At 44.8% G+C, this 25052-nt stretch overlaps 2 protein-coding genes and 2 pseudogenes across 5 annotated transcripts; 3 read left to right on the plus strand and 1 right to left on the minus strand.

The window, feature by feature from the left end:
* Window positions 1–1000: 1000 nt before the first annotated feature.
* LOC311019721 (odorant receptor 131-2 pseudogene) lies at window positions 1001–1924 on the plus strand (annotated as a pseudogene). Its single transcript has one exon. The product of its transcript is annotated as an odorant receptor 131-2 pseudogene (transcript).
* A 9188-nt stretch (window positions 1925–11112) lies between these two features.
* On the plus strand, window positions 11113–12036 carry LOC311019722 (odorant receptor 131-2 pseudogene; annotated as a pseudogene). The gene has a single exon. The product of its transcript is annotated as an odorant receptor 131-2 pseudogene (transcript).
* A 1549-nt stretch (window positions 12037–13585) lies between these two features.
* Window positions 13586–15729, minus strand: diabloa (diablo, IAP-binding mitochondrial protein a). 2 transcript variants are annotated; one of them, XM_084019627.1, is made up of 6 exons: window positions 15407–15729; window positions 15016–15145; window positions 14793–14918; window positions 14456–14566; window positions 14231–14327; window positions 13586–14113 (listed from the first exon to the last, which is right to left on the minus strand). In XM_084019627.1, the coding sequence occupies exons 1-6, from the start codon at window positions 15541–15543 to the stop codon at window positions 13908–13910; spliced, it is 807 nt and encodes a 268-aa protein (XP_083875753.1). In that variant the 5' UTR covers window positions 15544–15729; the 3' UTR covers window positions 13586–13907. The 2 variants fall into 2 exon arrangements, with proteins under 2 accessions (XP_083875753.1, XP_083875752.1); XM_084019626.1 differs by having other exon boundaries at window positions 13588–14113; window positions 15016–15148.
* Window positions 15730–20486: 4757 nt separating this feature from the next.
* On the plus strand, window positions 20487–21452 carry LOC311019724 (odorant receptor 131-2-like; the record flags this gene model as incomplete). The annotated part of the gene is made up of 1 exon (XM_084019294.1): window positions 20487–21452. One exon carries the CDS (start codon window positions 20487–20489, stop codon window positions 21450–21452), a length of 966 nt encoding a protein of 321 aa, XP_083875420.1.
* Window positions 21453–25052: the final 3600 nt, after the last annotated feature.

Raw genomic sequence — 25052 nt, forward strand, 5'->3', positions numbered from 1 at the left:
ACGAGAAACGGAAAATGACTCGTTAACTGATATTAGATATTGTGTTCATGAATGGGATTCGGGGATGAAATAACAGTGACATTTTTCATTCCAGATTTGCCGTACGTCTTTTTTAATGACCCGGAAGGCGCTGTGTTATGCTGCGAAATTACCTGAAAGCCTACCTGAGACATTTAGGGGGAGCTCTAAAACACTGTTCATAAACGCTCTGACAGCGTCTGACGCTCGCGTTTTGAAGTAAACCTACTGTTTTAAACACGCACCAAAAGCGTTATGACGCGGACATAAAAGCGCCTCCTCGCCGCCGCCCCTCAGCTGTTGATCCTCGGTGTGACTGCCGGGGTCGGCTGCTCTCTGAACGACCGGGAGCCGCTCCGTGAGTCGGTGTCCAGCTCATGGAGCCTGCTAACAACAGCGCTTAATTAACATAGTGTAGAGTCACATGGACCGGCTTTCACACTTTTCCAAAAGTGGAGCGTATGCCCATCTCTCGATCGCGAATGTAGAGTCAATTGATTTCGGGTTTAAAATGCATAGTAACGCACGTTACTGAGATTTGTACCGAGTAAAATATTACCAGTTTTTTTTTTTGTAATGCCTTACATTACCGCGTTACAGCAAAACGTAATGCATTACAGTAATGCATTACAGTAATGCATTACTTTTGTAACGCGTTACTCCCAACACTGCTTATTAGTATCCACCTACAAGATGGATTCGTCCAGAGGGCCCCTGAGGACCACTTACACAAAGTGGTGAGAGATACATTCGAGTGCGTGGTTCTGTGCTTGGATTCAGTCTATAAAGTCTTCATGCACAGCACTGAAGGGAGGATTTGGTAAATTTACTATACATAAATCCTAATTTTCACACCACAGAGAAGCTTGAACTAACCTTTTTTCTTTTTGTGATAACAACCTAATTTTATTTTGAAAGCCACAACAAATAATGACAGCATTTGGCATAAACTCAGCAACATGTGTATTTGCTTAGAAAAGTGATGGCTTATAACAACTCATCGGTTGGTGGTCGTGTCGTGCATCAGCAGAGCATTCACCGGGTCATTGTTGTGCAACTCCTGGTGATAATTTTCCTTTCCGTCAACTGTTTGCTCCTTGTAACCTTTTTAAGAAAGGACTGCTTCTACACAACTACACGCTATATCTTATTTGCTGTTACACTACTGTCTGATAGCTTCATTTTATTTGTGTCTGATATCCTGCTCGTCTTCACGTATTTTGGCGTTGTCTTGCCAGTTTGGTTATGTGTCATTATCTCTGTTGCAGTGTTTCTGTATATGACAATCACACCTGTTACTTTGACAGCAATGACCCTGGAGCGTTATGTGGCTATTTGCGAGCCGCTGCGCCACGGAGAGCTGTGCTCCCCGAGAAGCACAGTGTTTTGCATCCTCATCATTCACGGCGTCAGCTCCGTGCCCTGTATTGTGGTTCTCTCCCCCTTTTTTGCATCAGTCCCGCTTAGCTTTTACAAAGAATCCAATCTATGTTCTGTAGCGGTTTTCATTGTGTACAGATGGCAGGAACATATGAGGTCAACAATGTATCAGTTTTACTTCTTGATTTTGTGTATCGTCATTTTCTTCTGCTATGTTAAAATAATGAAAGTGGCCAAAAATGCATCAGGAGAGAACAAAAACTCAACACGGAAAGCGCTCAAAACAGTAATGCTTCATACTTTCCAGCAGCTGCTCTGTTTAATCCAGCTGTGGTGTCCTTTAATAGAAGCTGCTTTGCTTCACATTAATCTAAGACTTTTCATCGAGGTCAGGTACATGAATTACATATTGTTTCGTCTCGCTCCAAGATGTCTGAGCCCTCTCATTTACGGCCTCAGAGATGAATTATTTTTTCATGCTCTGAAAAATGATGTCTTCTGTGGCGTGGATAAAATAAATATTTGAAAGATTCATATTTCTTTCACAAATAAATTACACAACAAAAATAGTAATAATTCTACTGAGCATGTCTGCAATTCACTTTTAGATGTTTTATTCATAACTAAGCATATCCGTGATTGTATTGCTATTCAAGCAACAAATCAAGCTGAACACTGTTTTTGTATTCTTGCAGCATTGTTCAAATAAGGAGACTGTTTTTCAGGTATTAACAGTAAGTAACTCCTATGCCCCATATTTGTTTTCTATCCCAATAACTCAGTGGCATTCTTTGGTCATCGAACATGTGTTTGAAATTAATTTGCAGCTCTATTATTGGCAACTGTTGCTGTTAGGTTTTCCATTGAATAAATGTTGTCTTGGTTGTAGTAAAGCCATACATTGATATACTGATGGATTTTAAGGAGAAAAAAGATCATTCACCATAATACTTTGTACTGTCTATGTGATTTTGAAGGCCCACAATATATCATTCTGCATTCGGTTCCTTTACACAAAAATGTGTATTGTCACTGAAATATATACAGATTTATGTGGTAATAAATGTTTTATTACAAAAAGAGTATATTGGACTTGGAATTCATTTTAACTGACAACCCCTCCTACTTACATGGTTTCTCTTCACGGCTACAAATTAATGGGGGGTTTTGTGCAGGAAAGGTTGTTGATTATTTTTATTTGAAGATTACAATCAAACATATAAGGCAGAGTCATTTCTGGTCTGCTATAACTGGAGCAGGAGTTGGAGTGGTACTAGTTGAATATAATAAGGTGTGGTGACCCACAATTGCTGTGTGAGACATTCACCAAGGGACTGTACCTTTAAGGTAAACAGTTCCGGTTTACGACAGTTCGGGTTTACGTCAGTTACGATTTGAACTCATGTGCGAGTAAGACTCGTTTGTTTTGATGTGGAGAGTAAAGCTGACTCGACCCATCTCCGTCTCTTGTCTCATCATTTACTCGACTCCACAATTGGTGACCCCCGACGCGAGTTGGATACGACTGTAAAATGTTTCACATCGACGGTGATAACAACGCGCCCGCCGCGGCGCCGGCCGCCGCTGGCGGTGCGGCTATCGACGCGGCTAACGTCGGCGCTATCTATGCTGCCACCGTCAAGTTGCTGGACTTCTGGCAGAACAACCCACGGTCGTGGTTCCAACATATCGAAGCCCAGTTCCAGCTGAGGGGAATAACACAGGACGTGACTAAATATTTCCACGTTGTAGCAGCCTTAGATGCCTCGACGACGGCCAGGTGTATGGCGTGGTTGGAGGCTCCTCCAGCTGTCGGCAAGTACGACGCGCTCAAGGGGTTCCTCGTGAACCTTTTTGAACTGTCGGAGCTGGAGAAGGCGGACCGCCTCCTTTCCCTGAACGGCCTGGGCGACGGCAAGCCATCTGAGTTGATGGAGAGGATGCTGGCTGTGCTGGGCTCGGCGGATCCCTCCTTCCTTTTCGCCCACATCTTCCTGCGGCAGCTTCCAGCGCCCGTGCGCACTGCTCTGGCCAGCTCACCCCTCTTTGCCTCCAAGGACTACCGGGCGGTGGCTGTAGAGGCCGACAGGATTTTCCTCGCCAACAGGCAGCAGTTTGTTCATGCGCTGTTGCCTCCCCAGCACACATCGGCCCCGTTTCCGCCGCAGGGGTACGACCCGGACACCGCAGCCGCTGTGACCGCCCGCCGACAGCATGACGACGGGTGTTGTTACTACCACGCCAGGTTCGGGGCCAAAGCCAAGCAGTGTCGCCAGCCTTGCAGTTTTGGGGCCCCGGGAAAAGCCCGGGCCAGCGCTCATTAACAGCTGTGAGCGCTGGTCGGGACTGCAGGCTGTTGTTCGTCACTGACACCTTGTCCGGCCGGCGGCTGCTGGTCGATTCTGGGGCTCAGCGCAGCATCCTGCCGGCGACGCCTGTGGACACTATGGCTGGCGGCCATGGCCCCCCGATGGACGCCGCCAACGGCACACCCATTCGTACCTACGGCACGAGGTATGTGGATGTGTGTTTCGGCGGCCGGCGTTTTGGTTGGGATTTCGTCATGGCTGCCGTGTCTACGCCACTCCTGGGGGCGGATTTCCTCTGCGCATACAGGCTGCTGGTGGATGTTACCAACTGCCGCCTGATCGACGCCCTCTCCTTTGCTTCGTTCCCCTGCACGCTGGGGGGGGTGGGGGGGCTTTGTCTTGCGAACACGTTTGCCACCGGGGACCTGTATCAACGCCTGCTGGCTGAGTTTCCTGACATCACCACGCCAACGTTTTCATCGGCTGTGGCTAAGCATGGTGTGGAGCACTACATCACCACGGTTGGCCCCCCGGTCTATGCACGGGCCCGCCGCCTGGACTCTGCCAAGCTCGCGATCGCCAGGGAGGAGTTCGCCACCATGGAGCGCCTCGGCATCGTACGCCGTTCCAAAAGTCCGTGGGCCTCCCCCCTGCACATGGTGACCAAGGCTGATGGCGGTTGGCGTCCGTGTGGTGATTTCCGTCGCTTGAATAACGCCACCACTCCAGACCGGTACCCGGTACCGCATATTCAGGATTTCACCGCCCACCTGGCTGGCGCCGCCGTCTTTTCAAAGGTGGACCTGGTACGCGGTTACCATCAGGTGCCCGTCCGCCCGCAGGATGTCCCCAAGACGGCGGTCATCACGCCCTTTGGACTTTTTGAATTCCTGAGGATGCCTTTCGGCCTCAAGGGTGCAGCGCAGACGTTCCAGCGCCTCATGGATTCTGTGCTGCAGGACATGCCGTTCCTGTTCGTCTATCTGGATGACATCCTCGTTGCCAGTGCGTCCGCGGACGACCACCTGACGCATCTACGGCAGCTGTTCGGTCGGCTCAGTGAGCATGGTCTCATTGTCAACCCGGCCAAGTGCGAGTTTGGCCGGTCATCCATCACCTTCCTCGGCCACCACGTCACTCCGCAGGGGGCGGTTCCCCTCCCGGCCAAGGTGGACGCCATCGCCAGTTTCCCACGTTCGCGCACGGTGAAGTCCCTGCAGGAGTTCCTGGGCATGGTGAACTTCTATAACCGTTTCCTTCCCCATGCGGCCCAGCTCATGCGACCCTTGTACAACGCCTTACGGGGCAGGAAGCCTGCAGACGTGTTGGATTGGTCCACGGAAATGACGGCTGCCTTCGATGCTGCCAAAACCGCGTTGGCCAACGCTGCTCTGCTGGCGCACCCGTCTCCGACCGCCCCTGTTGCTCTTACTACGGACGCCTCTGATTACGCCGTGGGGGCTGTGTGTGAGCAGTGGGTGGGCGGCTGGCCTTTTTCAGCAGGAAGCTCCGCGACAACGAGAGGAAATACAGCGCTTTTGACAGGGAACTCCTGGCTCTTTTCCTCGCCACCCGTCATTTCCGCTTCCTGTTGGAGGGCCGTCGGTTCACGGCTTTTGTGGACCACAAGCCGCTGACGTTCGCCATGGCCAAGTCTTCGGAGCCATGGTCTGGTCGACAGCAGCGTCAGCTCTCCGCCATCTCGGAGTACACCACTGACGTTCAGCATGTGGCCGGCAAAGACAATTTGTGGCCGACTGCCTCTCTCGGGTGGTTATTGGTTCCGTCCACTTGGGCCTCGACTACGCAGCTATGGCTGGGGATCAGGCTATTGACTCTGAGGTGCAGGCCTACAGGACAGCCCCCACGGCACTCCTCATGGAGGATGTGGTGTTTGGCACGGCCAACACTGCGCTCCTCTGCGACGTCTCTACTGGCCAACCGCGCCCCATGGTGCCTGCTGGCTGGAGGCGTAAGGTTTTCGACACGATCCACAGCCTTTCCCATCCAGGGGTGAAGGCCTCTGCCAAGCTCGTGGGGGCCAAGTTCGTCTGGCCGGGCCTGCGGAAGGACGTCAGGGCCTGGGCTGCTGTCTGTGTGGCGTGCCAGCATGCGAAGGTGACTCGGCATACCAAAGCCCCCTTGGCACTCTTCAAAGTGCCGGAGAGGCGTTTCGACCACGTGAACGTGGACCTGGTGGGCCCGCTTTCACCCTCCCGTGGTTACACCTACCTCCTCACCATGGTGGACCGGACCACCAGGTGGCCAGAGGTGGTTCCCCTGTCCTCCACTACAGCAGCTGAGGTGGCCCGGGCGTTCGTTATGGCTTGGGTGGCCCGTTTCGGCACACCGTCAGACATTTCCTCAGACCGGGGGCCGCAGTTCACGTCGGAGCTTTGGACTGCGGTCGCCGGTGTCCTGGGAGTGAAGGTCCACCGCACCACGGCCTATAACCCACAGAGCAACGGGCTTTGCGAGCGGTTTCATCGGGACATGAAGGCCGCGCTCAGGGCCAGCCTTACGGGCGGCGACTGGGCTGACCGCCTCCCGTGGGTTATGCTGGGCCTTCGCTCCGCCCCCAAGGAGGATCTTCAGGCCTCGTCGGCAGAGCTGGTGTACGGCCAGCCCCTGCGCGTCCCTGGGGAGTTTCTTCCGGACGCCACGGCCCCGTGGTCGGCTGCCTCCCATCGTGCTGCGTCCCGGGACATTGCGGACGCTTTCATTCCCGTTCCGACGTCTCGCCATGGCCTCCCCCGGTCCTACGTTCCCAGGGATTTACCGTCGGCCAAGTACGTCTTCATCCGCCACGATGGCCACCGTACCCCGCTGCGGCCCCCCTACGATGGGCCCTTCCGCGTCTTGGAGGGTGGGCCTAAGAACTTTGTGGTGGATATGGGGGGCAGGCCTGAGCGGGTGGCTATAGACCGGCTCAAGCCTGCTCATGTGGATGTTGGTGGACCGCTCCAGCTGGCTCAGCCCCCGCGACGGGGGCGCCCGCCTGCGGCAGCCTCGACCCCTGGTCCTGCGGCGGCCTCGACCCCTGCTCCTGCCTCTTGCCCTTCTCCTGTTAGGCGCAGCCGTTCTGGCCGCCTGGTCCGCCCGCCTAGGCGTTGATTTTTCTAGGGACTGTTTCGTACTAGTGTATTCTGTTTGGCGCTAGTGGGTGTCCGATGTTCTCTGTGTGTTGCCTGTTCGCTCTGGACCTGTTGGTTTGGGTGAATTCTGGAGGGGCCTGTGTGGTGACCCACAATTGCTGTGTGAGACATTCACCAAGGGACTGTACCTTTAAGGTAAACAGTTCCGGTTTACGACAGTTCGGGTTTACGTCAGTTACGATTTGAACTCATGTGTGAGTAAGACTCGTTTGTTTTGATGTGGAGAGTAAAGCTGACTCGACCCATCTCCGTCTCTTGTCTCATCATTTACTCGACTCCACAAAGGCTCACTTTTGTGCATAGAACCAGCTCTTAATGCAGCATGGATGTTATCCAGGATGTGGAAGAGGACTTCCCTCTTTTCGGGAGTTGCTCAGCATGAGGACACGGCAGTAGTCTCCTTATCAACAAGAAGACATGGAGAAACAGAATTAACTTGACTGCAACTCCAGATCTGAGTCTGTGTAGACCATCACCACTCTGCATTACAAAATGAAGTAAATAATGTAAACGTAGTTAATGTGGGAGCATACACTAGACTCTGACCGAGATCTTGCGGGAGCCCTGCCATTCCGAGGCCAGGCCCGCCATACTTTACTGCGGCCTGAACAAATTCTATATTCATGAACTGAGGATTTCTTCAGTTTATCCTTGGGCTTCCAACAAAAGAACCGGGGGCTAATAGTACCATCAAACACAGCCCTAAGAAAACAAGAGCAGTAGCGAAAGCAGAGACAGAGATCCTCTGCCAGATCAAACAACTCCGGAGTTTCCGCCACCACTTCTGGCACCGGGATGCCAGCGCCCCCCGCCGTTTTCCAACAACCACAACAACTCGTTTCAGCCGGGGCTCCTGGCACTGGGATGCCAGCGCCCCCTGCCGCTTTTCAATAACCACCGCAGCTCGCTTCAGCCCGGGCTCCTGGCACCAAGACGCCAATGCCGGGATGCAGGGATCTACTATATCCGAGCTTTCCCCGTTCCCACCAGCCTACGTAGGCAGCCAATCGACGGTAACTACATCGACCTCGCACTCCCTATCTATGCCCCAGCTCACCCAGCCTCTTCTCGCTACCTCACACCGATACCTTCCCAAAGCCATTCCTCCATATCACCCTCAACCCCCTCGTCCTACTTGACAACTCTGAAAAGCTTCCACCTCTTCCACGACCAATACAACGCAACCTTTCCGTCATTCGAACTTATCACCTTGACTCTTTCATCACTTACACCCACTCCATCAGGGCAATCCAAACACACACCATCAAAGCGTACCTTAGCGGTACCAGCTTCTTCTCCAAGCTAATAACCGGCAGTTCGGGCCTGGCCACCAGCCATCCCCAGATAACTTCCCTCATTAAAGGACTCCCACGCCAAGAGCCAGCCACAAACCCTCGTTGTCTTCCTCTTACAGTCGACTTGCAGTCCACCTGCCTCCGCACGATCCGTTCCTGGTACGGCACTCCTCAAGTCGCCCAACCTCAGAAGCCATGTTCTTGTTCGCCTCGTTGGTTTCCTCAGATGCTCCGCATTCACCTCCTCAACCATTCGCTTCGATTCAAGCCGTCATGCTGGCATTTTCGACTCGTCTCGCTTTACAGACGACATCATGGTGCTCCACTTACAGCTAACCAAAACGAATCAATTTGGTCCGCCAACGCCCATCTTCTTCTTCAAGGTCCAATCACCACTGAATCCCTTCGAAAACCTCCAAACTCTCGCAATTCCGCAAATCTCAGAGCACAACATGACAGATCCCTTCTTCATTTCCGAGTCCAGCCAAGTGGCTACACGATTCTAGTCCCACCATCACTTTCGCCTCACGCTCTCATTGTCTGGTATTTGGCCCGACAACTACTCCGGGCACTCCTTCAGAATCGGAACAGCCACTTCGGCCTCCCGTAGTGGCATCCCAGAACACTTCATACGTCCCGTGGGCCGCCGGTCCTCCCAAACGTACGACCGCTACATCCGTTCAGATCTCAAAGATCTCAAATCCGCTCAATCTCTTCTTAAGTAATTGGAGATTTTTGGGTCCTGCCCGGGAGCGGCAGCGGATTCTCTACAAGAACCAAGATCTTCGACACTTCATTCTCTTTGTCAATAATAATAATTCCTAAACGCATCTCGTTCACGGTGAATGTGTATTTATTGGAAATATTTCAATTTTTGGAAGAAAAAAAGTTTGGGATCTAATCATTTCTGGGAACCCCTGCAGTAACTCGGTGGACCCCCTGTAAAAGATCTCTGCTTTACATTCATTGTAGTGTTACATCGAAGATGACAAGTAAGATGCCACCGCAGCAAAGGTTGCTTATTAGCAGTGTTGGGCAAGTTACTTCAAAAGCGTAATGCATTATTTATTACTTGTTACTGTCATTTCAAAGTAATTAGTTACATTACAATATTACTGTCTTTGAATTGTAAGGCATTACACTACTTTTACATTACTTTTGCATTACTTTTCGCCAAAATAAAAGGAAATATGGATTTTTTGTTCTCAATAGATCTTCTTGTGTTCAATGCAGCTAATTACACAGCAGGATGTGATGTTTTTCGTTTCAAAATAAAAGAACAAAAAACGGAAAATGACTCGTATCCCGTTATTCGTTTTAAAAACGGAAAACGAGAAACGGAAAATGACTCGTTAACTGATATTAGATATTGTGTTCATGAATGGGATTCGGGGATGAAATAACAGTGACATTTTTCATTCCAGATTTGCCGTACGTCTTTTTTAATGACCCAGAAGGCGCTGTGTTATGCTGCGAAATTACCTGAAAGCCTACCTGAGACATTTAGGGGGAGCTCTAAAACACTGTTCATAAACGCTCTGACAGCGTCTGACGCTCGCGTTTTGAAGTAAACCTACTGTTTTAAACACGCACCAAAAGCGTTATGACGCGGACATAAAAGCGGAGCCTCCGCCTCCTCGCCGCCGCCCCTCAGCTGTTGATCCTCGGTGTGACTGCCGGGGTCGGCTGCTCTCTGACCGACCGGGAGCCGCTCCGTGAGTCGGTGTCCAGCTCATGGAGCCTGCTAACAACAGCGCTTAATTAACATAGTGTAGAGTCACATGGATCGGCTTTCTCACTTTTCCAAAAGTGGAGCGTATGCCCATCTCTCGATCGCGAATGTAGAGTCAATTGATTTCGGGTTTAAAATGCATTGTAACGCACGTTACTGAGATTTGTACCGAGTAAAATATTACCAGTTTTTTTTTTTGTAATGCCTTACATTACCGCGTTACAGCAAAACGTAATGCATTACAGTAATGCATTTACTTTTGTAACGCGTTACTCCCAACACTGCTTATTAGTATCCACCTACAAGATGGATTCGTCCAGAGGGCCCCTGAGGACCACTTACACAAAGTGGTGAGAGATACATTCGAGTGCGTGGTTCTGTGCTTGGATTCAGTCTATAGAGTCTTCATGCACAGCACTGAAGGGAGGATTTGGTAAATTTACTACGTAGATGACCATTTAGTAGCCCGGGCGTTTAATATGCTAAATCGACTTGGAGCCCAGGCGTTTATAAGAACCAGGCGCGTATTTGCAACAGGCTACAATTTATTTTTGCAATGAGCAGCACCAGACCATCATGCAAAGAACAAGGAGCTCACCATAGCACCACTGGAACAAAACTACTTTTTCCCCCCGACGCATCTTTATTGACATCAGACAATAAATACAAAGACAGTTTGTCTGTTACCGCGACACAGGGAGCTGATCAGAGCAGTGTAATGAATGATAACGGAAGGGGGGGTCGATCGCGGTAATTTCAACACTGTACATTAGCGCATTTATCTATATCCCTATATCCCTCAGTCTAGCACGCCTGTGTTTGTGTGTCTGTGTGTGTGTGTGTGTGTGCGCGCGCGCCTGCATGCGAGAGAGAGAGAGAGAGCGCGAGAGGAGGGGCTGACTGACAGAAGAGGTGAGAGCCGGTGAAGTGCTGTTAAAAAAAAACTTTTGTTTTCTGTGCAAGACTATGGTATAATTGAACCGGCGTTTATTATGCCAAATGAGGTCGGACCCCCGGCGGCTATTAGAGCACAGGCGCGTATTTGCACGCGGGCGATTATTTGGTCATCTGTATACATAAATCCTAATTTTCACACCACAGAGAAGCTTGAACTAACCTTTTTTCTTTTTGTGATAACAACCTAATTTTATTTTGAAAGCCACAACAAATAATGACAGCATTTGGCATAAACTCAGCAACATGTGTATTTGCTTAGAAAAGTGATGGCTTATAACAACTCATCGGTTGGTGGTCGTGTCGTGCATCAGCAGAGCATTCACCGGGTCATTGTTGTGCAACTCCTGGTGATAATTTTCCTTTCCGTCAACTGTTTGCTCTTTGTAACCTTTTTAAGAAAGGACTGCTTCTACACAACTACACGCTATATCTTATTTGCTGTTACACTACTGTCTGATAGCTTCATTTTATTTGTGTCTGATATCCTGCTCGTCTTCACTTATTTTGGCGTTGTCTTGCCAGTTTGGTTATGTGTCATTATCTCTGTTGCAGCGCTTCTGTATATGACAATCACACCTGTTACTTTGACAGCAATGACCCTGGAGCGTTATGTGGCTATTTGCGAGCCGCTGCGCCACGGAGAGCTGTGCTCCCCGAGAAGCACAGTGTTTTGCATCCTCATCATTCACGGCGTCAGCTCCGTGCCCTGTATTATGTTTCTCTCCACCTTTTTTGCATCAGTCCCGCTTAGCTTTTACAAAGAATCCAATCTATGTTCTGTAGAGGTTTTCATTGTGTACAGATGGCAGAGACATATGAGGTCAACAATGTATCAGTTTTACTTCTTGATTTTGTGTATCGTCATTTTCTTCTGCTATGTTAAAATAATGAAAGTGGCCAAAAATGCATCAGGAGAGAACAAAAACTCAACACGGAAAGCGCTCAAAACAGTAATGCTTCATACTTTCCAGCAGCTGCTCTGTTTAATCCAGCTGTGGTGTCCCTTAATAGAAGCTGCTTTGCTTCAAATTAATCTAAGACTTTACATCGAGGTCAGGTACATGAATTACATATTGTTTCGTCTCGCTCCAAGATGTCTGAGCCCTCTCATTTACGGCCTCAGAGATGAATTATTTTTTCATGCTCTGAAAAATGATGTCTTCTGTGGCGTGGATAAAATAAATATTTGAAAGATTCATATTTCTTTCACAAATAAATTACACAACCAAAATAGTAATAATTCTACTGAGCATGTCTGCAATTCACTTTTAGATGTTTTATTCATAACTGAGCATATCCGTGATTGTATTGCTATTCAAGCAACAAATCAAGCTGAACACTGTTTTTGTATTCTTGCAGCATTGTTCAAATAAGGAGACTGTTTTTCAGGTATTAACAGTAAGTAACTCCTATGCCCCATATTTGTTTTCTATCCCAATAACTCAGTGGCATTCTTTGGTCATCGAACATGTGTTTGAAATTAATTTGCAGCTCTATTATTGGCAACTGTTGCTGTTAGGTTTTCCATTGAATAAATGTTGTCTTGGTTGTAGTAAAGCCATACATTGATATACTGATGGATTTTAAGGAGAAAAAAGATCATTCACCATAATACTTTGTACTGTCTATGTGATTTTGAAGGCCCACAATATATCATTCTGCATTCGGTTCCTTTACACAAAAATGTGTATTGTCACTGAAATATATACAGATTTATGTGGTAATAAATGTTTTATTACAAAAAGAGTATATTGGACTTGGAATTCATTTTAACTGACAACCCCTCCTACTTACATGGTTTCTCTTCACGGCTACAAATTAATGGGGGGTTTTGTGCAGGAAAGGTTGTTGATTATTTTTATTTGAAGATTACAATCAAACATATAAGGCAGAGTCATTTCTGGTCTGCTATAACTGGAGCAGGAGTTGGAGTGGTACTAGTTGAATATAATAAGGCTCACTTTTGTGCATAGAACCAGCTCTTAACGCAGCATGGATGTTATCCAGGATGTGGAAGAGGACTTCCCTCTTTTCGGGAGTTGCTCAGCATGAGGACACGGCAGTAGTCTCCTTATCAACAAGAAGACATGGAGAAACAGAATTAACTTGACTGCAACTCCAGATCTGAGTCTGCGTAGACCATCACCACTCTGCATTACAAAATGAAGTAAATAATGTAAACGTAGTTAATGTGGGAGCATACACTATAAGCAAGGCTTTATCACATACAATACATTCATTGAGTGCTGTGGTGGTCAAATCTGATGCTGAACCATAAATCAAAGCCTACAGAGATATGGGCTCTCGATATACGTTTCTATGCACCAAAACAACAGTTCAGTGTCTTTAGATGGCGTCCTGGATAGGTCTCGGCTGGGGACTTTAAATCGAACAAGGACAAAAGAGAACCTTATTGGGGAATAACTTTAATGGCATCATATGGTGATGACAGGGTAGGATGAAAAGGCCTTATCTGAAGCTGAATGGTGCTTTTTAATTCTATTTCAGTGACATTCATCGGTTCACAAGAAGGCTTGTGTGATGGCAGCAATATTCGTATTAAGATATTTAAATCTACAGAAATCATGACAATTAGTCCGACTTCAAACCCTTCTTGTTGTGTAGTGCCAGCAAACACGTAGCCATATTACATTGATTTAAGATCAAGTGATATGGCATCAGACAAGGATCATCACACGTATATTTAATGAAATTCATTTTATTGTTGCTATTATATGAACAGTGACAAAACAATGATGCAAACAATAGCTATATAAAAATGTCTTTGTTACAACAAAATATACAATAAACAACACTGTAATATGATGTTGGATAAGCCCATTGCGATACAATATCCACTGGAGATTCAATAATCATAACTCCTTAATTTCTCAAAAAGCAGCTGACAGTCACTAATCAAATAAATAGTCTTAAATAATGATTAAATCAACATTAATGTATTTTAATGACAAAGAGAAGAGGGACATCATAGGGAAATCAAACATAGACTGAAGCTTTCAAAAGGTGAAAGCATGCACAGTCTCCAATATTTATATTTGTCTTAGTCCTCTCGTAGATAAGCCTCGTGCACCTCGTGCTCGTCGCTATCCTCTAGAAAAGAAGCATATTCTGCCATCCTTTGGATCTCTTCCACTTTAGTCTCGGCCAACTTCTTTTCTGCCTCCGCTGACAGTTTTTGAGCTTCCCCCACCTGCGACTGGGCCACCTGAATGTTTGTCCTCACTGTGATGGACGCCTGCTCAGCTCCTGGAAAACACACAAGGATGCGAATGCGCATTTTGTCATATAGCTGAGAAAGTTCCATCACGGCATTTCAGCATTGCATCAAGCTTCAAGAGATAAAGCTGTTTGCATTTTACTCACCAGTAGTGTGTGCTGCCTCGGCTGCCATTTTACACAAGTTGACAGCATAGCTCCAGGTTGACTCAAAACGTTTGCATTCACTTAGTCTTTCACTAGCCTGCGAGGACAAAGAGATGAGACCAATGCAATATAATAAATGTATGTTTTTGAAAATTGTTTTTTTGCAAAGTATGAAAACTGATAAACGCTCGAGTACATTTAAGTGTGTTTTCAATGCAAACTTACCTCTGTACGCTGGCCATTGATGACTGCCAGGAATGAATCCTCCTCTGCTGGGGTCAGTTTTCCCAATGAGGCTAAATACCGTCTTTGGACAGCAATGCGCGTGTGCACAGCCTGTTTGCAAACAGAGGGAGGACAGACAATCAGGGACAGCACAGGGCAACTTTTAAAATGAAAGGACTTGTACATGTGCAACGGTCTGGTCAAAATGCACAAAGAAACTCTCGCAAGTGGCATTTCTGGTGTTATCCTCACAATAAAATTAAGGAAAGTTGGGAATTGCAAGCTGTGGACAAAATGTTTTTAATCAAAGATAAGAAAAAATGTTTTTAAAAACTACCTTTGAGTAGACTGTAAGGGCATTTATGAGAGCCAAGGAGGTCTGGGAGAGGAAAGTACTTGAACTGTCTGTAACCACGGAGGCAGCTCTTCTTATCAGGGAGTCGTGAGAGAGGTTTTCCATTTGCTACAAAAGAAAAAAAAATCAGTATTTTAACTTCTTCATGTACAAAATATGAAGAACAAGAACGTTTCCTTTGATCTCTTGTTGTTGAGTGACTTACCTGTGTAACAGGGACAGCATAAAGCCCACGGCCAACACTCAAAGGCGCTATGCTCATGTGCGCAGTATCTGTTCGTTGCCCCAACTTCTGGACTCCGGGCTTCCCGCTGCTCGACACGGCAATCTCAGAACTGCTGTAGAGAAATTGGACGGAATATAGAGAGTCTATTAATCATGATCAACCGTATTTCGGCTCAAGGTTTGCAGTGTTGTGAGTTACAATCTCAGTTTTGATTTGCTAAATATACAGGCAATGTCTGAGAAGTCAAACCATTAAAAAAAAAAAAGTCAAAAGCTAAAAGGATAAACAACTGGCAGCACTCAGCAGCAGATATCTAGGCTCTGCTCCAACTACATGCTATATGCTACATTGCTTGCTATTCATAACATACCTGGGAAAACGGATACAGGCGACTCCTCTCCTGAGCACACTCTTGTTGGTCCGCAGCAGTGAAAAGTCTGTCTGATTTCGCCGAAGTCCTCCGGCAGCACGGCTGGCACACACCAAACACTGACCGACAGCTTGCATTTTGCAGCTTAGTTAGTTCTTTTGCTCTTCGAAAATGTATTTAATGTGATATGTAAAATCAGCCGCTGATTGTAGATTTTCTGTTTAACGCAATTCAAACTTATCTTCCGTGCACTCAGTTTTCTTTGTAAAATCAGTTAAATAATCTTGCTTGAGGCTTGCTGTCTATACTCGATGATGACCAACTGTCATGTCCTGCTGGTATTTGTAAGACCTCTGTCCCGTTGTATTGCGTAAAAGGTATTGATCTGTTGACTCTACCTGCAAATGTACGTATTTGGCTTTATCTGAAAAAAAGTCAGAGAGACGAAGTACGTGCAGGTTTATCTCTCTCTCTCTCTCTCGCTCTATTGCATGTGTGTGTGTGTGTGTGTGCGTGCATGTGTGCATGGGTGCGTGTGTGTAAGAGGACAAAACTTCAGACTACGGTCACATTATCCTTAACATTGGGACACAAAACTGGAAGTGTTTTGTTTTTTTCTAACAAACATGACAAACATTTTACCTTTAGATGGCCTATACATAAGAGCATGTGCATATTAATACACACTGAAATTAAACTGCACTCTTATTTTACTCCTGTTATATTTATTGAATATAACTAAATTGTATGCGTCACTTCTCCATGTCATTTAATGTTTTACTGTAACTCCAACTCCTAAAAGTTTGGCAATAGCATTCATTCCGTCTGTGTGATAACTTTCAAATACGTTATCTGCTCCAGGGAGGGTCCACTGGGGTTCAGAGGCAGAAAGTTTGTTTTGGACCAATCCCCTGCAGCCCTGATTACTGACGCAGAACTTGCGTAAAGAGTTGACGAGCCCCAGTGAGCTGCTCTCAACAACCTGTGTGCAAAACAAATGAGCATCAGGTTGCACAATTAGACTCGGGAGCTTCACGTTAATAATCAACCAGTCTGTTAATTACTAAGCAAGGGATATGAGACATGCTCTCCAACCGCACTCCAGTGCTGCACATCTTATGTCACTTACATCATGGAAATATCCCTTCATGGGTTTCATCATCTTCTTCAAAACAGTAGAAATGTTGCACCCGAAGTTAAGCCTACGTCTCTACTGGGATTTTTCAAGTGCACCTTTTGCACCTCACAAACATCTAGGCAGCATTACACATACAGCAACAAATCTGACGTCAAATTTGGAACAAAAGTTGGAGGAAAAATACTCTGCTACAATACAATGAACAGTTTTTGTAGCCTCCAGTTCATATTAAACCTCTTTGGCAATGTGAACACACACGGCACATCATGCCGGCCTCTGACCTCCCGACATCCGCAGGGGAATTCACACTAGGCCCTGTTGCCCCGTACTGTTGAAGCACCTTTGTCCCCCCGCCCCAGTCCCCCGCTAGCCTGCATTGACATTGGTCCAGGTCCAGCCGGGCCTAAGCAGAGTTACCTCTTGTACATATGATTCTCCTGAGTCAGTGAGCTCCTTAGCCCGTTTCTCTCATGGGTGACTTGAGAGATTGAAAGGGTCAATTTATCATCATTGAGTAAGCGGCTATACATTGTGGCCATGTTGTGGCCACTAAAGTGTATTTCAACATATGCATCTCCAGCCCATAGATATTTACTGTATATCAGTATACAGCTTTCTCCTCAGCCTTTTATGGATGATAATTCTGTATATCTTTGTTTTTCTTAAAGCAGTATAATCAGAAAGGGAATTAACCCCAACCTTTCAAATGAAACATGATTCATAAAGAGTAAATATAAAGCCCAAAAATCGAAGATTTGTTATTTTGCATATTTTCGTGATTCTCTAATCCAAAGCAATTTAGAGGTACAATGAGCATAATTTTAGGATAATAAGAAGGAACACGGAGTCCTGAAATCTTTGACTGTCAACATCATACCCCCTCTGTCTGGTAAAATATGTTCACCCAAACAAACTTTATCAGCCATCTCAAGTGCAAGGTCCTTTAACCCTGACGTAAAACCATGAACCAGTCATGCAACTGACAGTAACTTTTGTTGTTGTCAGGCATGCATCTTGCCTAGGGCTCTAGTGAAGCATTTGAATTCTACATCTCGTGTTCATGCATAGCGACTGCCCTCTACTGGTTGAAACCTGACTGTTGACATTTAGGGTTAGGGTTATTTTGCTATTGAGCTGATCTGGATCCAGGTGGAATAATTAAAACTACTATATATGCTAGTTCAATCTAAAACAATACATTGAAATGTTTTATTTTATTTCATACTAACAATGTGAATCTGCAAAGTAACGTATTACTAAATGCTTAAAATGAGTCGGTTGATGTAAAAAGTACACTATTTGCCTCTAATATTTAGTGGAGTTGAACTGTAAAAGTAGCATAAAATGGAATTACCCAAGTACAATTAAAGTACTTCAAAATTGTAATTAAGTAGGCTACTCGAGTACATTACCGTAGTTACCTTCCACCGCTATTAACTGATTAAGGTTTTACTTGCATTAGACTAATATAAGAGCAAAACTAGGACAGTCCAAACAATACAGTCCAGTACAGCAGTCATACTAAGTACGAAAAAAAAAAGAAAAAAAGTGAGGGACGCTGCCAAAACACTTTGCTCAACAGTTCACAAACTGCATTGTACAAGACACAACTGGAACAACTGACCCAGCTCACTTCAAAGTGTCAACTCAGCAAAATCACACCAGTGCCAGCGATCAATATGTCCTCCAGCTGGAAAAGGCCCAGTTAAGTGAAACTGCTCCGCATCAGCAAAAAAGAAAATACTTAAAGTTTGATTTACACTTGAAATGTTTGTTCACAGGGGTTCTTTGCGGCAGGTTTTTAGTCTGTCTGTGCTCAATTCGTTTCGGCCAATCTTCCCTCGTGGATATTGCAAAATAGACCCGGAGGTCAATGTCTAAGTACAAAATATGAAGCTTAACACTGGCTGACCAAAACCGGTTTGGGTCTCCCACACTTAGGTGCCAGTGGCACTGGTAAGCATTCACTGTTTTCAAATATACTGATAGAGAAGGTTGTAGCATTTGAGGGTGTTGTTACCCCTTAAGACGTATTTTACTGGTCATCATTTACTGGCTTCATTTGGATAATTTACATTATATAATTGAACTAATGGTAATAACATATATTTGATTTTGTATGTTTAACTGACTGTTAGCAAATCTCCCAAAATGGATTACTATTTGCTTGTAAAACATGTGAAAACAATAGCTATAGCTGCACACTGGCCACTTTCTACCCACCTGCAAGTATGAGGCCAGAGCTTTATTTGCTTTTAAACTAGCTACCCATAAAAATACAGCCCACATTGTTTGTAGATGAAGGGCACATTATTTTGACTGTCAAAATAATGTCTTTTCCAACGTATCTGCTAACTGACACCCCTGGACTATAAATACACTGTGTTCATGCAGAGACATTTAGGGTGCTAGGGATAAAAAAAAAGCTTAATTCAGCTTATAAATCTGAATATATTGCACATTTACTGTTCGGTCTCTCTTCATCAAACAAATAACGCAGCACACTCACTGTAACGTTGCCCAGGGGCGTTGCTAGACATAAAGCTCTACTGGGGCACAGGCCCCCTATTACTAAAATCACAAAAAAGAGCGGTGCACCGGCTACGACATGCACACTGCCGTGAGCGGACGTAATGTGCGCTGCCGACCCGAACCACAAGGTGCACGCCTCAGCTTGTATTTTGGGTTAAAGTGCGTTGGTTTGAAATTGTGGATGAAAAAGAAAATCCATTCTTTTACCGTTATTATCAATAGAAATTAATCGACTGCCAAATATAGTAGCTCGTTAAAACGTGAGATTTTACTGGGGCACGGCAGATCAATACTGGGGCACGTGCCCCAGTACAAAGTGTCTAGCGACCCCCATGACGTTGCCTGCTAAACGTTAACGTTAAGCTAATGCTACTAGCAATGTTAACAACTTAGCTCGCAAGAACTTCTAAATTGTGGCCACAACTCGAACGTGTAACGAAGAAAAATAACAAACCAAAACTAAAAAAATGAGTTGAAAGTGAATATTGAGTTTACCTTCGTCAGAAGAACAGAAACATGACTTCAGTGTTGTTCCCTGTCTAAAGGGAGCTAGAAGGGTTTCAGTTTACTAACAAGTTAGCATTATCGTCTTTAACTGTTAAAGTTTAACTTCACTTTTACAGAAAATCCACAGTATTTTCTCTTTTAGGGTTGAAGGAAATATAAATATATCGGAATATTATATTATAATATTACTTCCGCTGCTTATCAGATATTTTGCATGTCAAATCTGAATATGGCAATAAATATCTGATAAATGCTGTGTAGTAGGGATAACGTAGCACAGAGTGAGAATACTAATGCATCACTTAAAATTTTACTTCACTTTTACAGAAAATCCACAGTATTTCCTCTTTTGGGGTTGAAGGAAATAAATAAATTGGAAAGTTTATATCATGCATTGTGAACTTGGCTGCTTAACTCCTTCCATACTACAATGTGTTCCCATCTCCCCAATGAAATATGGGTAAATGACAAACAGCTGTAAGACCATAGCATGCTAATAATTAGTCTCTGGAGGAATCAGGCCTGAATCGAACAGATCTGAATTGGACCGAACACATCGGATAAGGGGAAGAACAACTCTTGTACAACATGTACATTGATATTGATGATAAGAAGAACAGCATCTAAAGTCATCTCTCCTGACCGCTGAAGGCACTCTTAGGTGATTGGAAGGCTCTTTTATTCTGAAGTTTGAATGTATATTTAGTTGAAGTACAGTCAGTTTTAAAGGTTGAATAAGGAAAGACAAAATAGTAAATTATATGAGGGTTTTTTCATAATTATCAATTCATGGCATGCTGCTCTTTTAATTTATCAGCTATTCTCACTCTTATCCATGCTAAAACATGTCGATGTTTAACCTATTTCCTCTTCAACAGGTTTGCTCTAATGCACAGTTGCAAAATGCAGAATCTGACAGAATTTCCAGGCAATGCAACTTCACACAGAAGCCTGTCTGTGATCATCAAGGTCTGTGTGGTTATCCCCTTGTTCTGCATCTTCCTCTGCTGCATTGTTGTCATCCTGTACATGTTTGCATCTCACAGGCAGCACCTGGACACCTCACGTTACATCCTGTTTGCCTACATGCTGATCAATGACACTGTCCAGCTCTTGTCCTCTGTGCTGCTCTTCCTCTTTGTCATGGGCCAAGTGAAACTTGCTATTGCCTACTGTGTTCCTCTGCTGTTCATTACCACTTCCACTTCCCAGAACACACGTTTAATACTTGCCACCATGTCACTAGAGCGCTACGTTGCCATCATCTATCCCTTGCAGTGCCCGGCCGCCTGGCGCTCAGACCGTATCTGGATCATTATTCTGTCCCTGTGGCTCATCAGCTGCATCTTCCCTATGATTGACTTCTCCATGAGGGAAAGTGATCCTGCCATGGATATCCTCTCGACACCCGTGCTTTGTATAGGAAAAGTTTTCAACTCATCTCCAATACAGATATTGTTCAAAGCTGCTGTGAATATTCTCTTCTTTGCACTAGTGGCTGTTGTCATCCTCTTTACATACATGAGAATCCTGCTGGAAACCAGGAAGCTGAGACAGGATAAAGTGTCTGTGAGCAAAGCCATGCACACCGTGGTGCTGCACGGCCTTCAGCTGCTGCTGTGCATGTTGGCCTTCACTCTCCCCATCACTGAATCTCTCATAGTGCTGCATGCCGACTGGCCACCAGAGGACATTGCCTTTTTTAATTATATCTGTTTCATCCTTATTCCACGCTTACTCAGCCCTCTCATCTATGGCTTTAGAGATCAGACTCTGAGGGGTTGCATCAGGAAGACTTTCTCCTGCTTCTCAGAAAAAAACCAACCCGGTGTGAGAGGCAAGCAGCAGGAAAACATGCCTGCTTTTTAAACTGGCTGATCTGACAGATCTCAAACCACAAATGTCAAAAGATGTTTTTGTGATGTTTAACAGGGTTTTTGCATGTCTTGTAAAATAGTTCCCTCAAAGAAGGTATTTTACGGGATAGAAAGTCTTTAATTTCATTAATAAATGCAGCAATTAATGATGCTTTTTATTGCCTGCTGTATTCAGCAATATTAGTTATGTATTGCTGTTGAACAACGTGGAAAACGTGTTGTTTTTTTTCAAAGTGTATTATGCACCCAGGAAGGCATTAAATTATATTTTTGGTGGAGTTTCAGCACCAGCAGACTTGCAATAAACACTATTAAACAGAAAGACATCAGACAGAGCATATTTCTGTGCCAGCAGCGTCAATTAATATTATTTAATTCAGTGAGTGAATTTAAGATATCTTATGTAACGCCTGGCAGCTACTGCTGGGATTCAACCTTGCATCATTAAATAACAAAAGTTCTGGCAGGTTAGTACAACCATATTTGTATACACTTTTCAGTGTGCTGTTCCCGGCTGCAAAACTTCAGGTTGAATGCATTGACATCTGTTTGGGACTGGTCAAAATTTGTCTAAACTTGTTTTTTTCCTCCATGATTTAATAAAAAGATTTTTATCTCATAATCAATGTGGCTCAGTTCTTTTTCAGAATGCCATCTGATACCAAGGACTTCCTTCAGACATAAACTGGACAGGCTTTGTTTTTTATTTGTACTTAAATATCAATAACCCTGAATGCCATTATCTCCTTGTGGGCCCCAACTATTTATATTATACTTGTGTATATACATGTCATTTAAGTATGGATAAAAATGTTTTAATATTTGCACTTCCATTAAGAACATACTAGATATCTATAGACATAATCTGCATTTTTTTCTCCTTTAGTGTGCATTTTGGTGAATGCATCAAGTGAAAATGATGAGAAAATGCTGATGGAGAACATTTTAAAGTGGTTACCTGTAAATCCCTAGTATCCCTTCATTGTTTTGTTCATTTAAAAACAATAGCTATAGCTGCACACTGGGCAAGAGCTATATTTGTATATTTGTATAAGGCATGAGATATATTTGCTTTTAAACTAGCTACCCATAAAAATACAGCCCACATTGTTTGTAGATGAAGGGCACATTATTTTTCCAAGGTATCTGCTTACTGACAGCCCTGGACTATAAATACACTGTGTTCATGCAGAGACATTAAGGATAGGGATCAAAAATAAAATAAAAAAACGATTAATTTAGCTCATAAATCTGAATATATTTCACATGTACTGTTCGGTCTCTCTTCATCAAACAAATAAAGCACCACACTCACTGTAAACTACGCCAACGTTGCCTGCTAAACGTTAACGTTAAGCTAACGCTACTAGCAATGTTAGCAACTTAGCTCGTGCTTAGCTTGTGGCCACAACTCAAACTTCTAACGAAGATCCAAAAACAACAAACCAAAACTAAAAGTACGAGTTGAAAGTGAATATTGAGTTTACCTTCGTCAGAAGAACAGAAACGTGACTTCAGTGGGGATGGCAGTGTTGTTCCCTGTCTAAAGAGAAAGACAGTAGGTTTCAGTTTGCTAACAAGTTAGCATTAACGTCTCTCACCGTCTAGAACGTTCTAGAGGCAACATATGATTGGTGCGTTTTTAAATGTGCCGTGTTTGATTGGCTCGCGATCTACATCCATGGATACCATCTTAATTTAAAAAATGCGATATTATTTGATTATTAATTATTAAATTGGCCTCCTTTAAAGAAATCCCGTTTTTCCTCTTAACGCCCTTTTTTTTTTTTGGTCATTAACTCCTGTTCTCATCATGTATATCAAATGTGAGTTCATTTTCATAATTTTAACCCTATAAATGCCAGTTAATATACATAATGGCACTTTTTTTTAGATAAAAAAGTATTTTTTTTTTTTTGTGAATGCAAAGTGGATTTTTTTTCTGCAGTGATTATCAGTCTGGGATATGTCAATGATTTGCAACAACACTGATTTTGATAGATTATTACTTTTTGAGTTATTACAAAAAATATATAAATATCACACTCTCCCTCTAGAAGCCCTAAAAGGGATACCATAAATGAATAGCCTATCAAACATGAAAAATGTTGAACTTTGAAATTACATTTATTTCAAACATGTAAATAATAAAGTACTTTACACAAACATACAAAATACCAACAACGTGAATGTAATAAACCGAAATACAGTACGGAAATTAGGGGCAGCAGCTGCTGCAGCTCATGGAGGCATGGTCTCCTCCGGCTCCCCTCCCCGCGCCGCATGCACTAGAGTGACGGCACTTGGTTCGCGGGGTAGCCGTTGTAGCTGCTTCATTATTGGGGTCACCATCGCTCTTCCCAGCTCCTCCAAAAACAAGCCGCTTGCGTGTTCCCCTCTCCCCCCACAGTGGAGCAACACACGTCCGTATGACAAACGCATTGTATGCCGAAACACCCAGGATGTTGTAGAGTAATTTCAGCGCCCACCTCTGGGTCTTCCGTCGGTAGCCTTAGGTCCCGACAACCTGATGGAGGGGGAAAATAAATACGTGACTCGCAAGTGTGCGCCCCACTCTTGGGCCTCTAATGCCCGCACGACACTCCAGCCTTCCCCGTGGAAGCTCCGGTACCGTAACAATCATGTAAATGTGTGAATAACCGCAAATAATGATAAAAGCCTACCTTATCAAGATTAATCGACACCGCCCTTGTTCCTGTTGTAGTCCATGATAATTATGGGCTTTTGGTGGGGTTCATCGCTGATGGCGGGTTTGCGGTGTTTCGTGCCCAGCGGGATGACGTTTTTCCCCCACTTGGGAACGTAGGACACCGCGGTGTGGGTACCGGAGAAAGCAAATACTGAGGAGAACGGCCCGCTGCCTGACCTCCAGCAGCTTCGGAGGCAGCCCGGGCTTGCTTTTCCTCATGGTTCCCACCATAGCAATCTTTTTTTCTGAGAAGCTCTTCCCCAAGTCCCAAGTCTCCAGGGGCGGCAGAGCGTAGCGTAGAAGTCCGAGCTTGGCGCTGCGTCGGGCGGGCACCCCGGCCGCGGCGAGTGCTTCTGGAAGTTACAATCACGGCTGTGAATATTTCTATTGCTTGCTCCAGGTTGAAACGCAGCACGTTATTCTATGTTTGCAGACAGGTAGAAATGTAGAATTCTGGCCCTGGCTATTTATTACTTCTCTCAGCCTGAGAGAACCGGAGAGTCTTAGGTGCACCTGCATAAACAAATGGAGGCGCCTGGCTGCCTTGTTTACATTCGGGTTCACTGCTCGTTTGATCCCAAACTTTATTATTTTATGATGAATTATGATGCAGACATGGTTGCATTGGTCATGTTGATATAGGGGGACTTTGCTCACCTTTTTATGTTTTACTTCAGACACTTGAATCAAAGAAAATGCTGTGAGAACCATGGATTTTGCAGATCTCATCTCTTTTGCATCCCCCCCACACACACTTACACAAACACACACACACAAATACACATACACACACACAAACCTTACACATGCATAGGAATACAAATATACAATTTTCAAATGAATAAACTTGCTTCAATGGCCTAGAAACTACTATAACCATGA

This window comes from Eutrigla gurnardus (assembly GCF_963514095.1).
Source record: "Eutrigla gurnardus genome assembly, chromosome: 10".
In the NCBI taxonomy this organism is placed as follows: domain Eukaryota; kingdom Metazoa; phylum Chordata; class Actinopteri; order Perciformes; family Triglidae; genus Eutrigla; species Eutrigla gurnardus.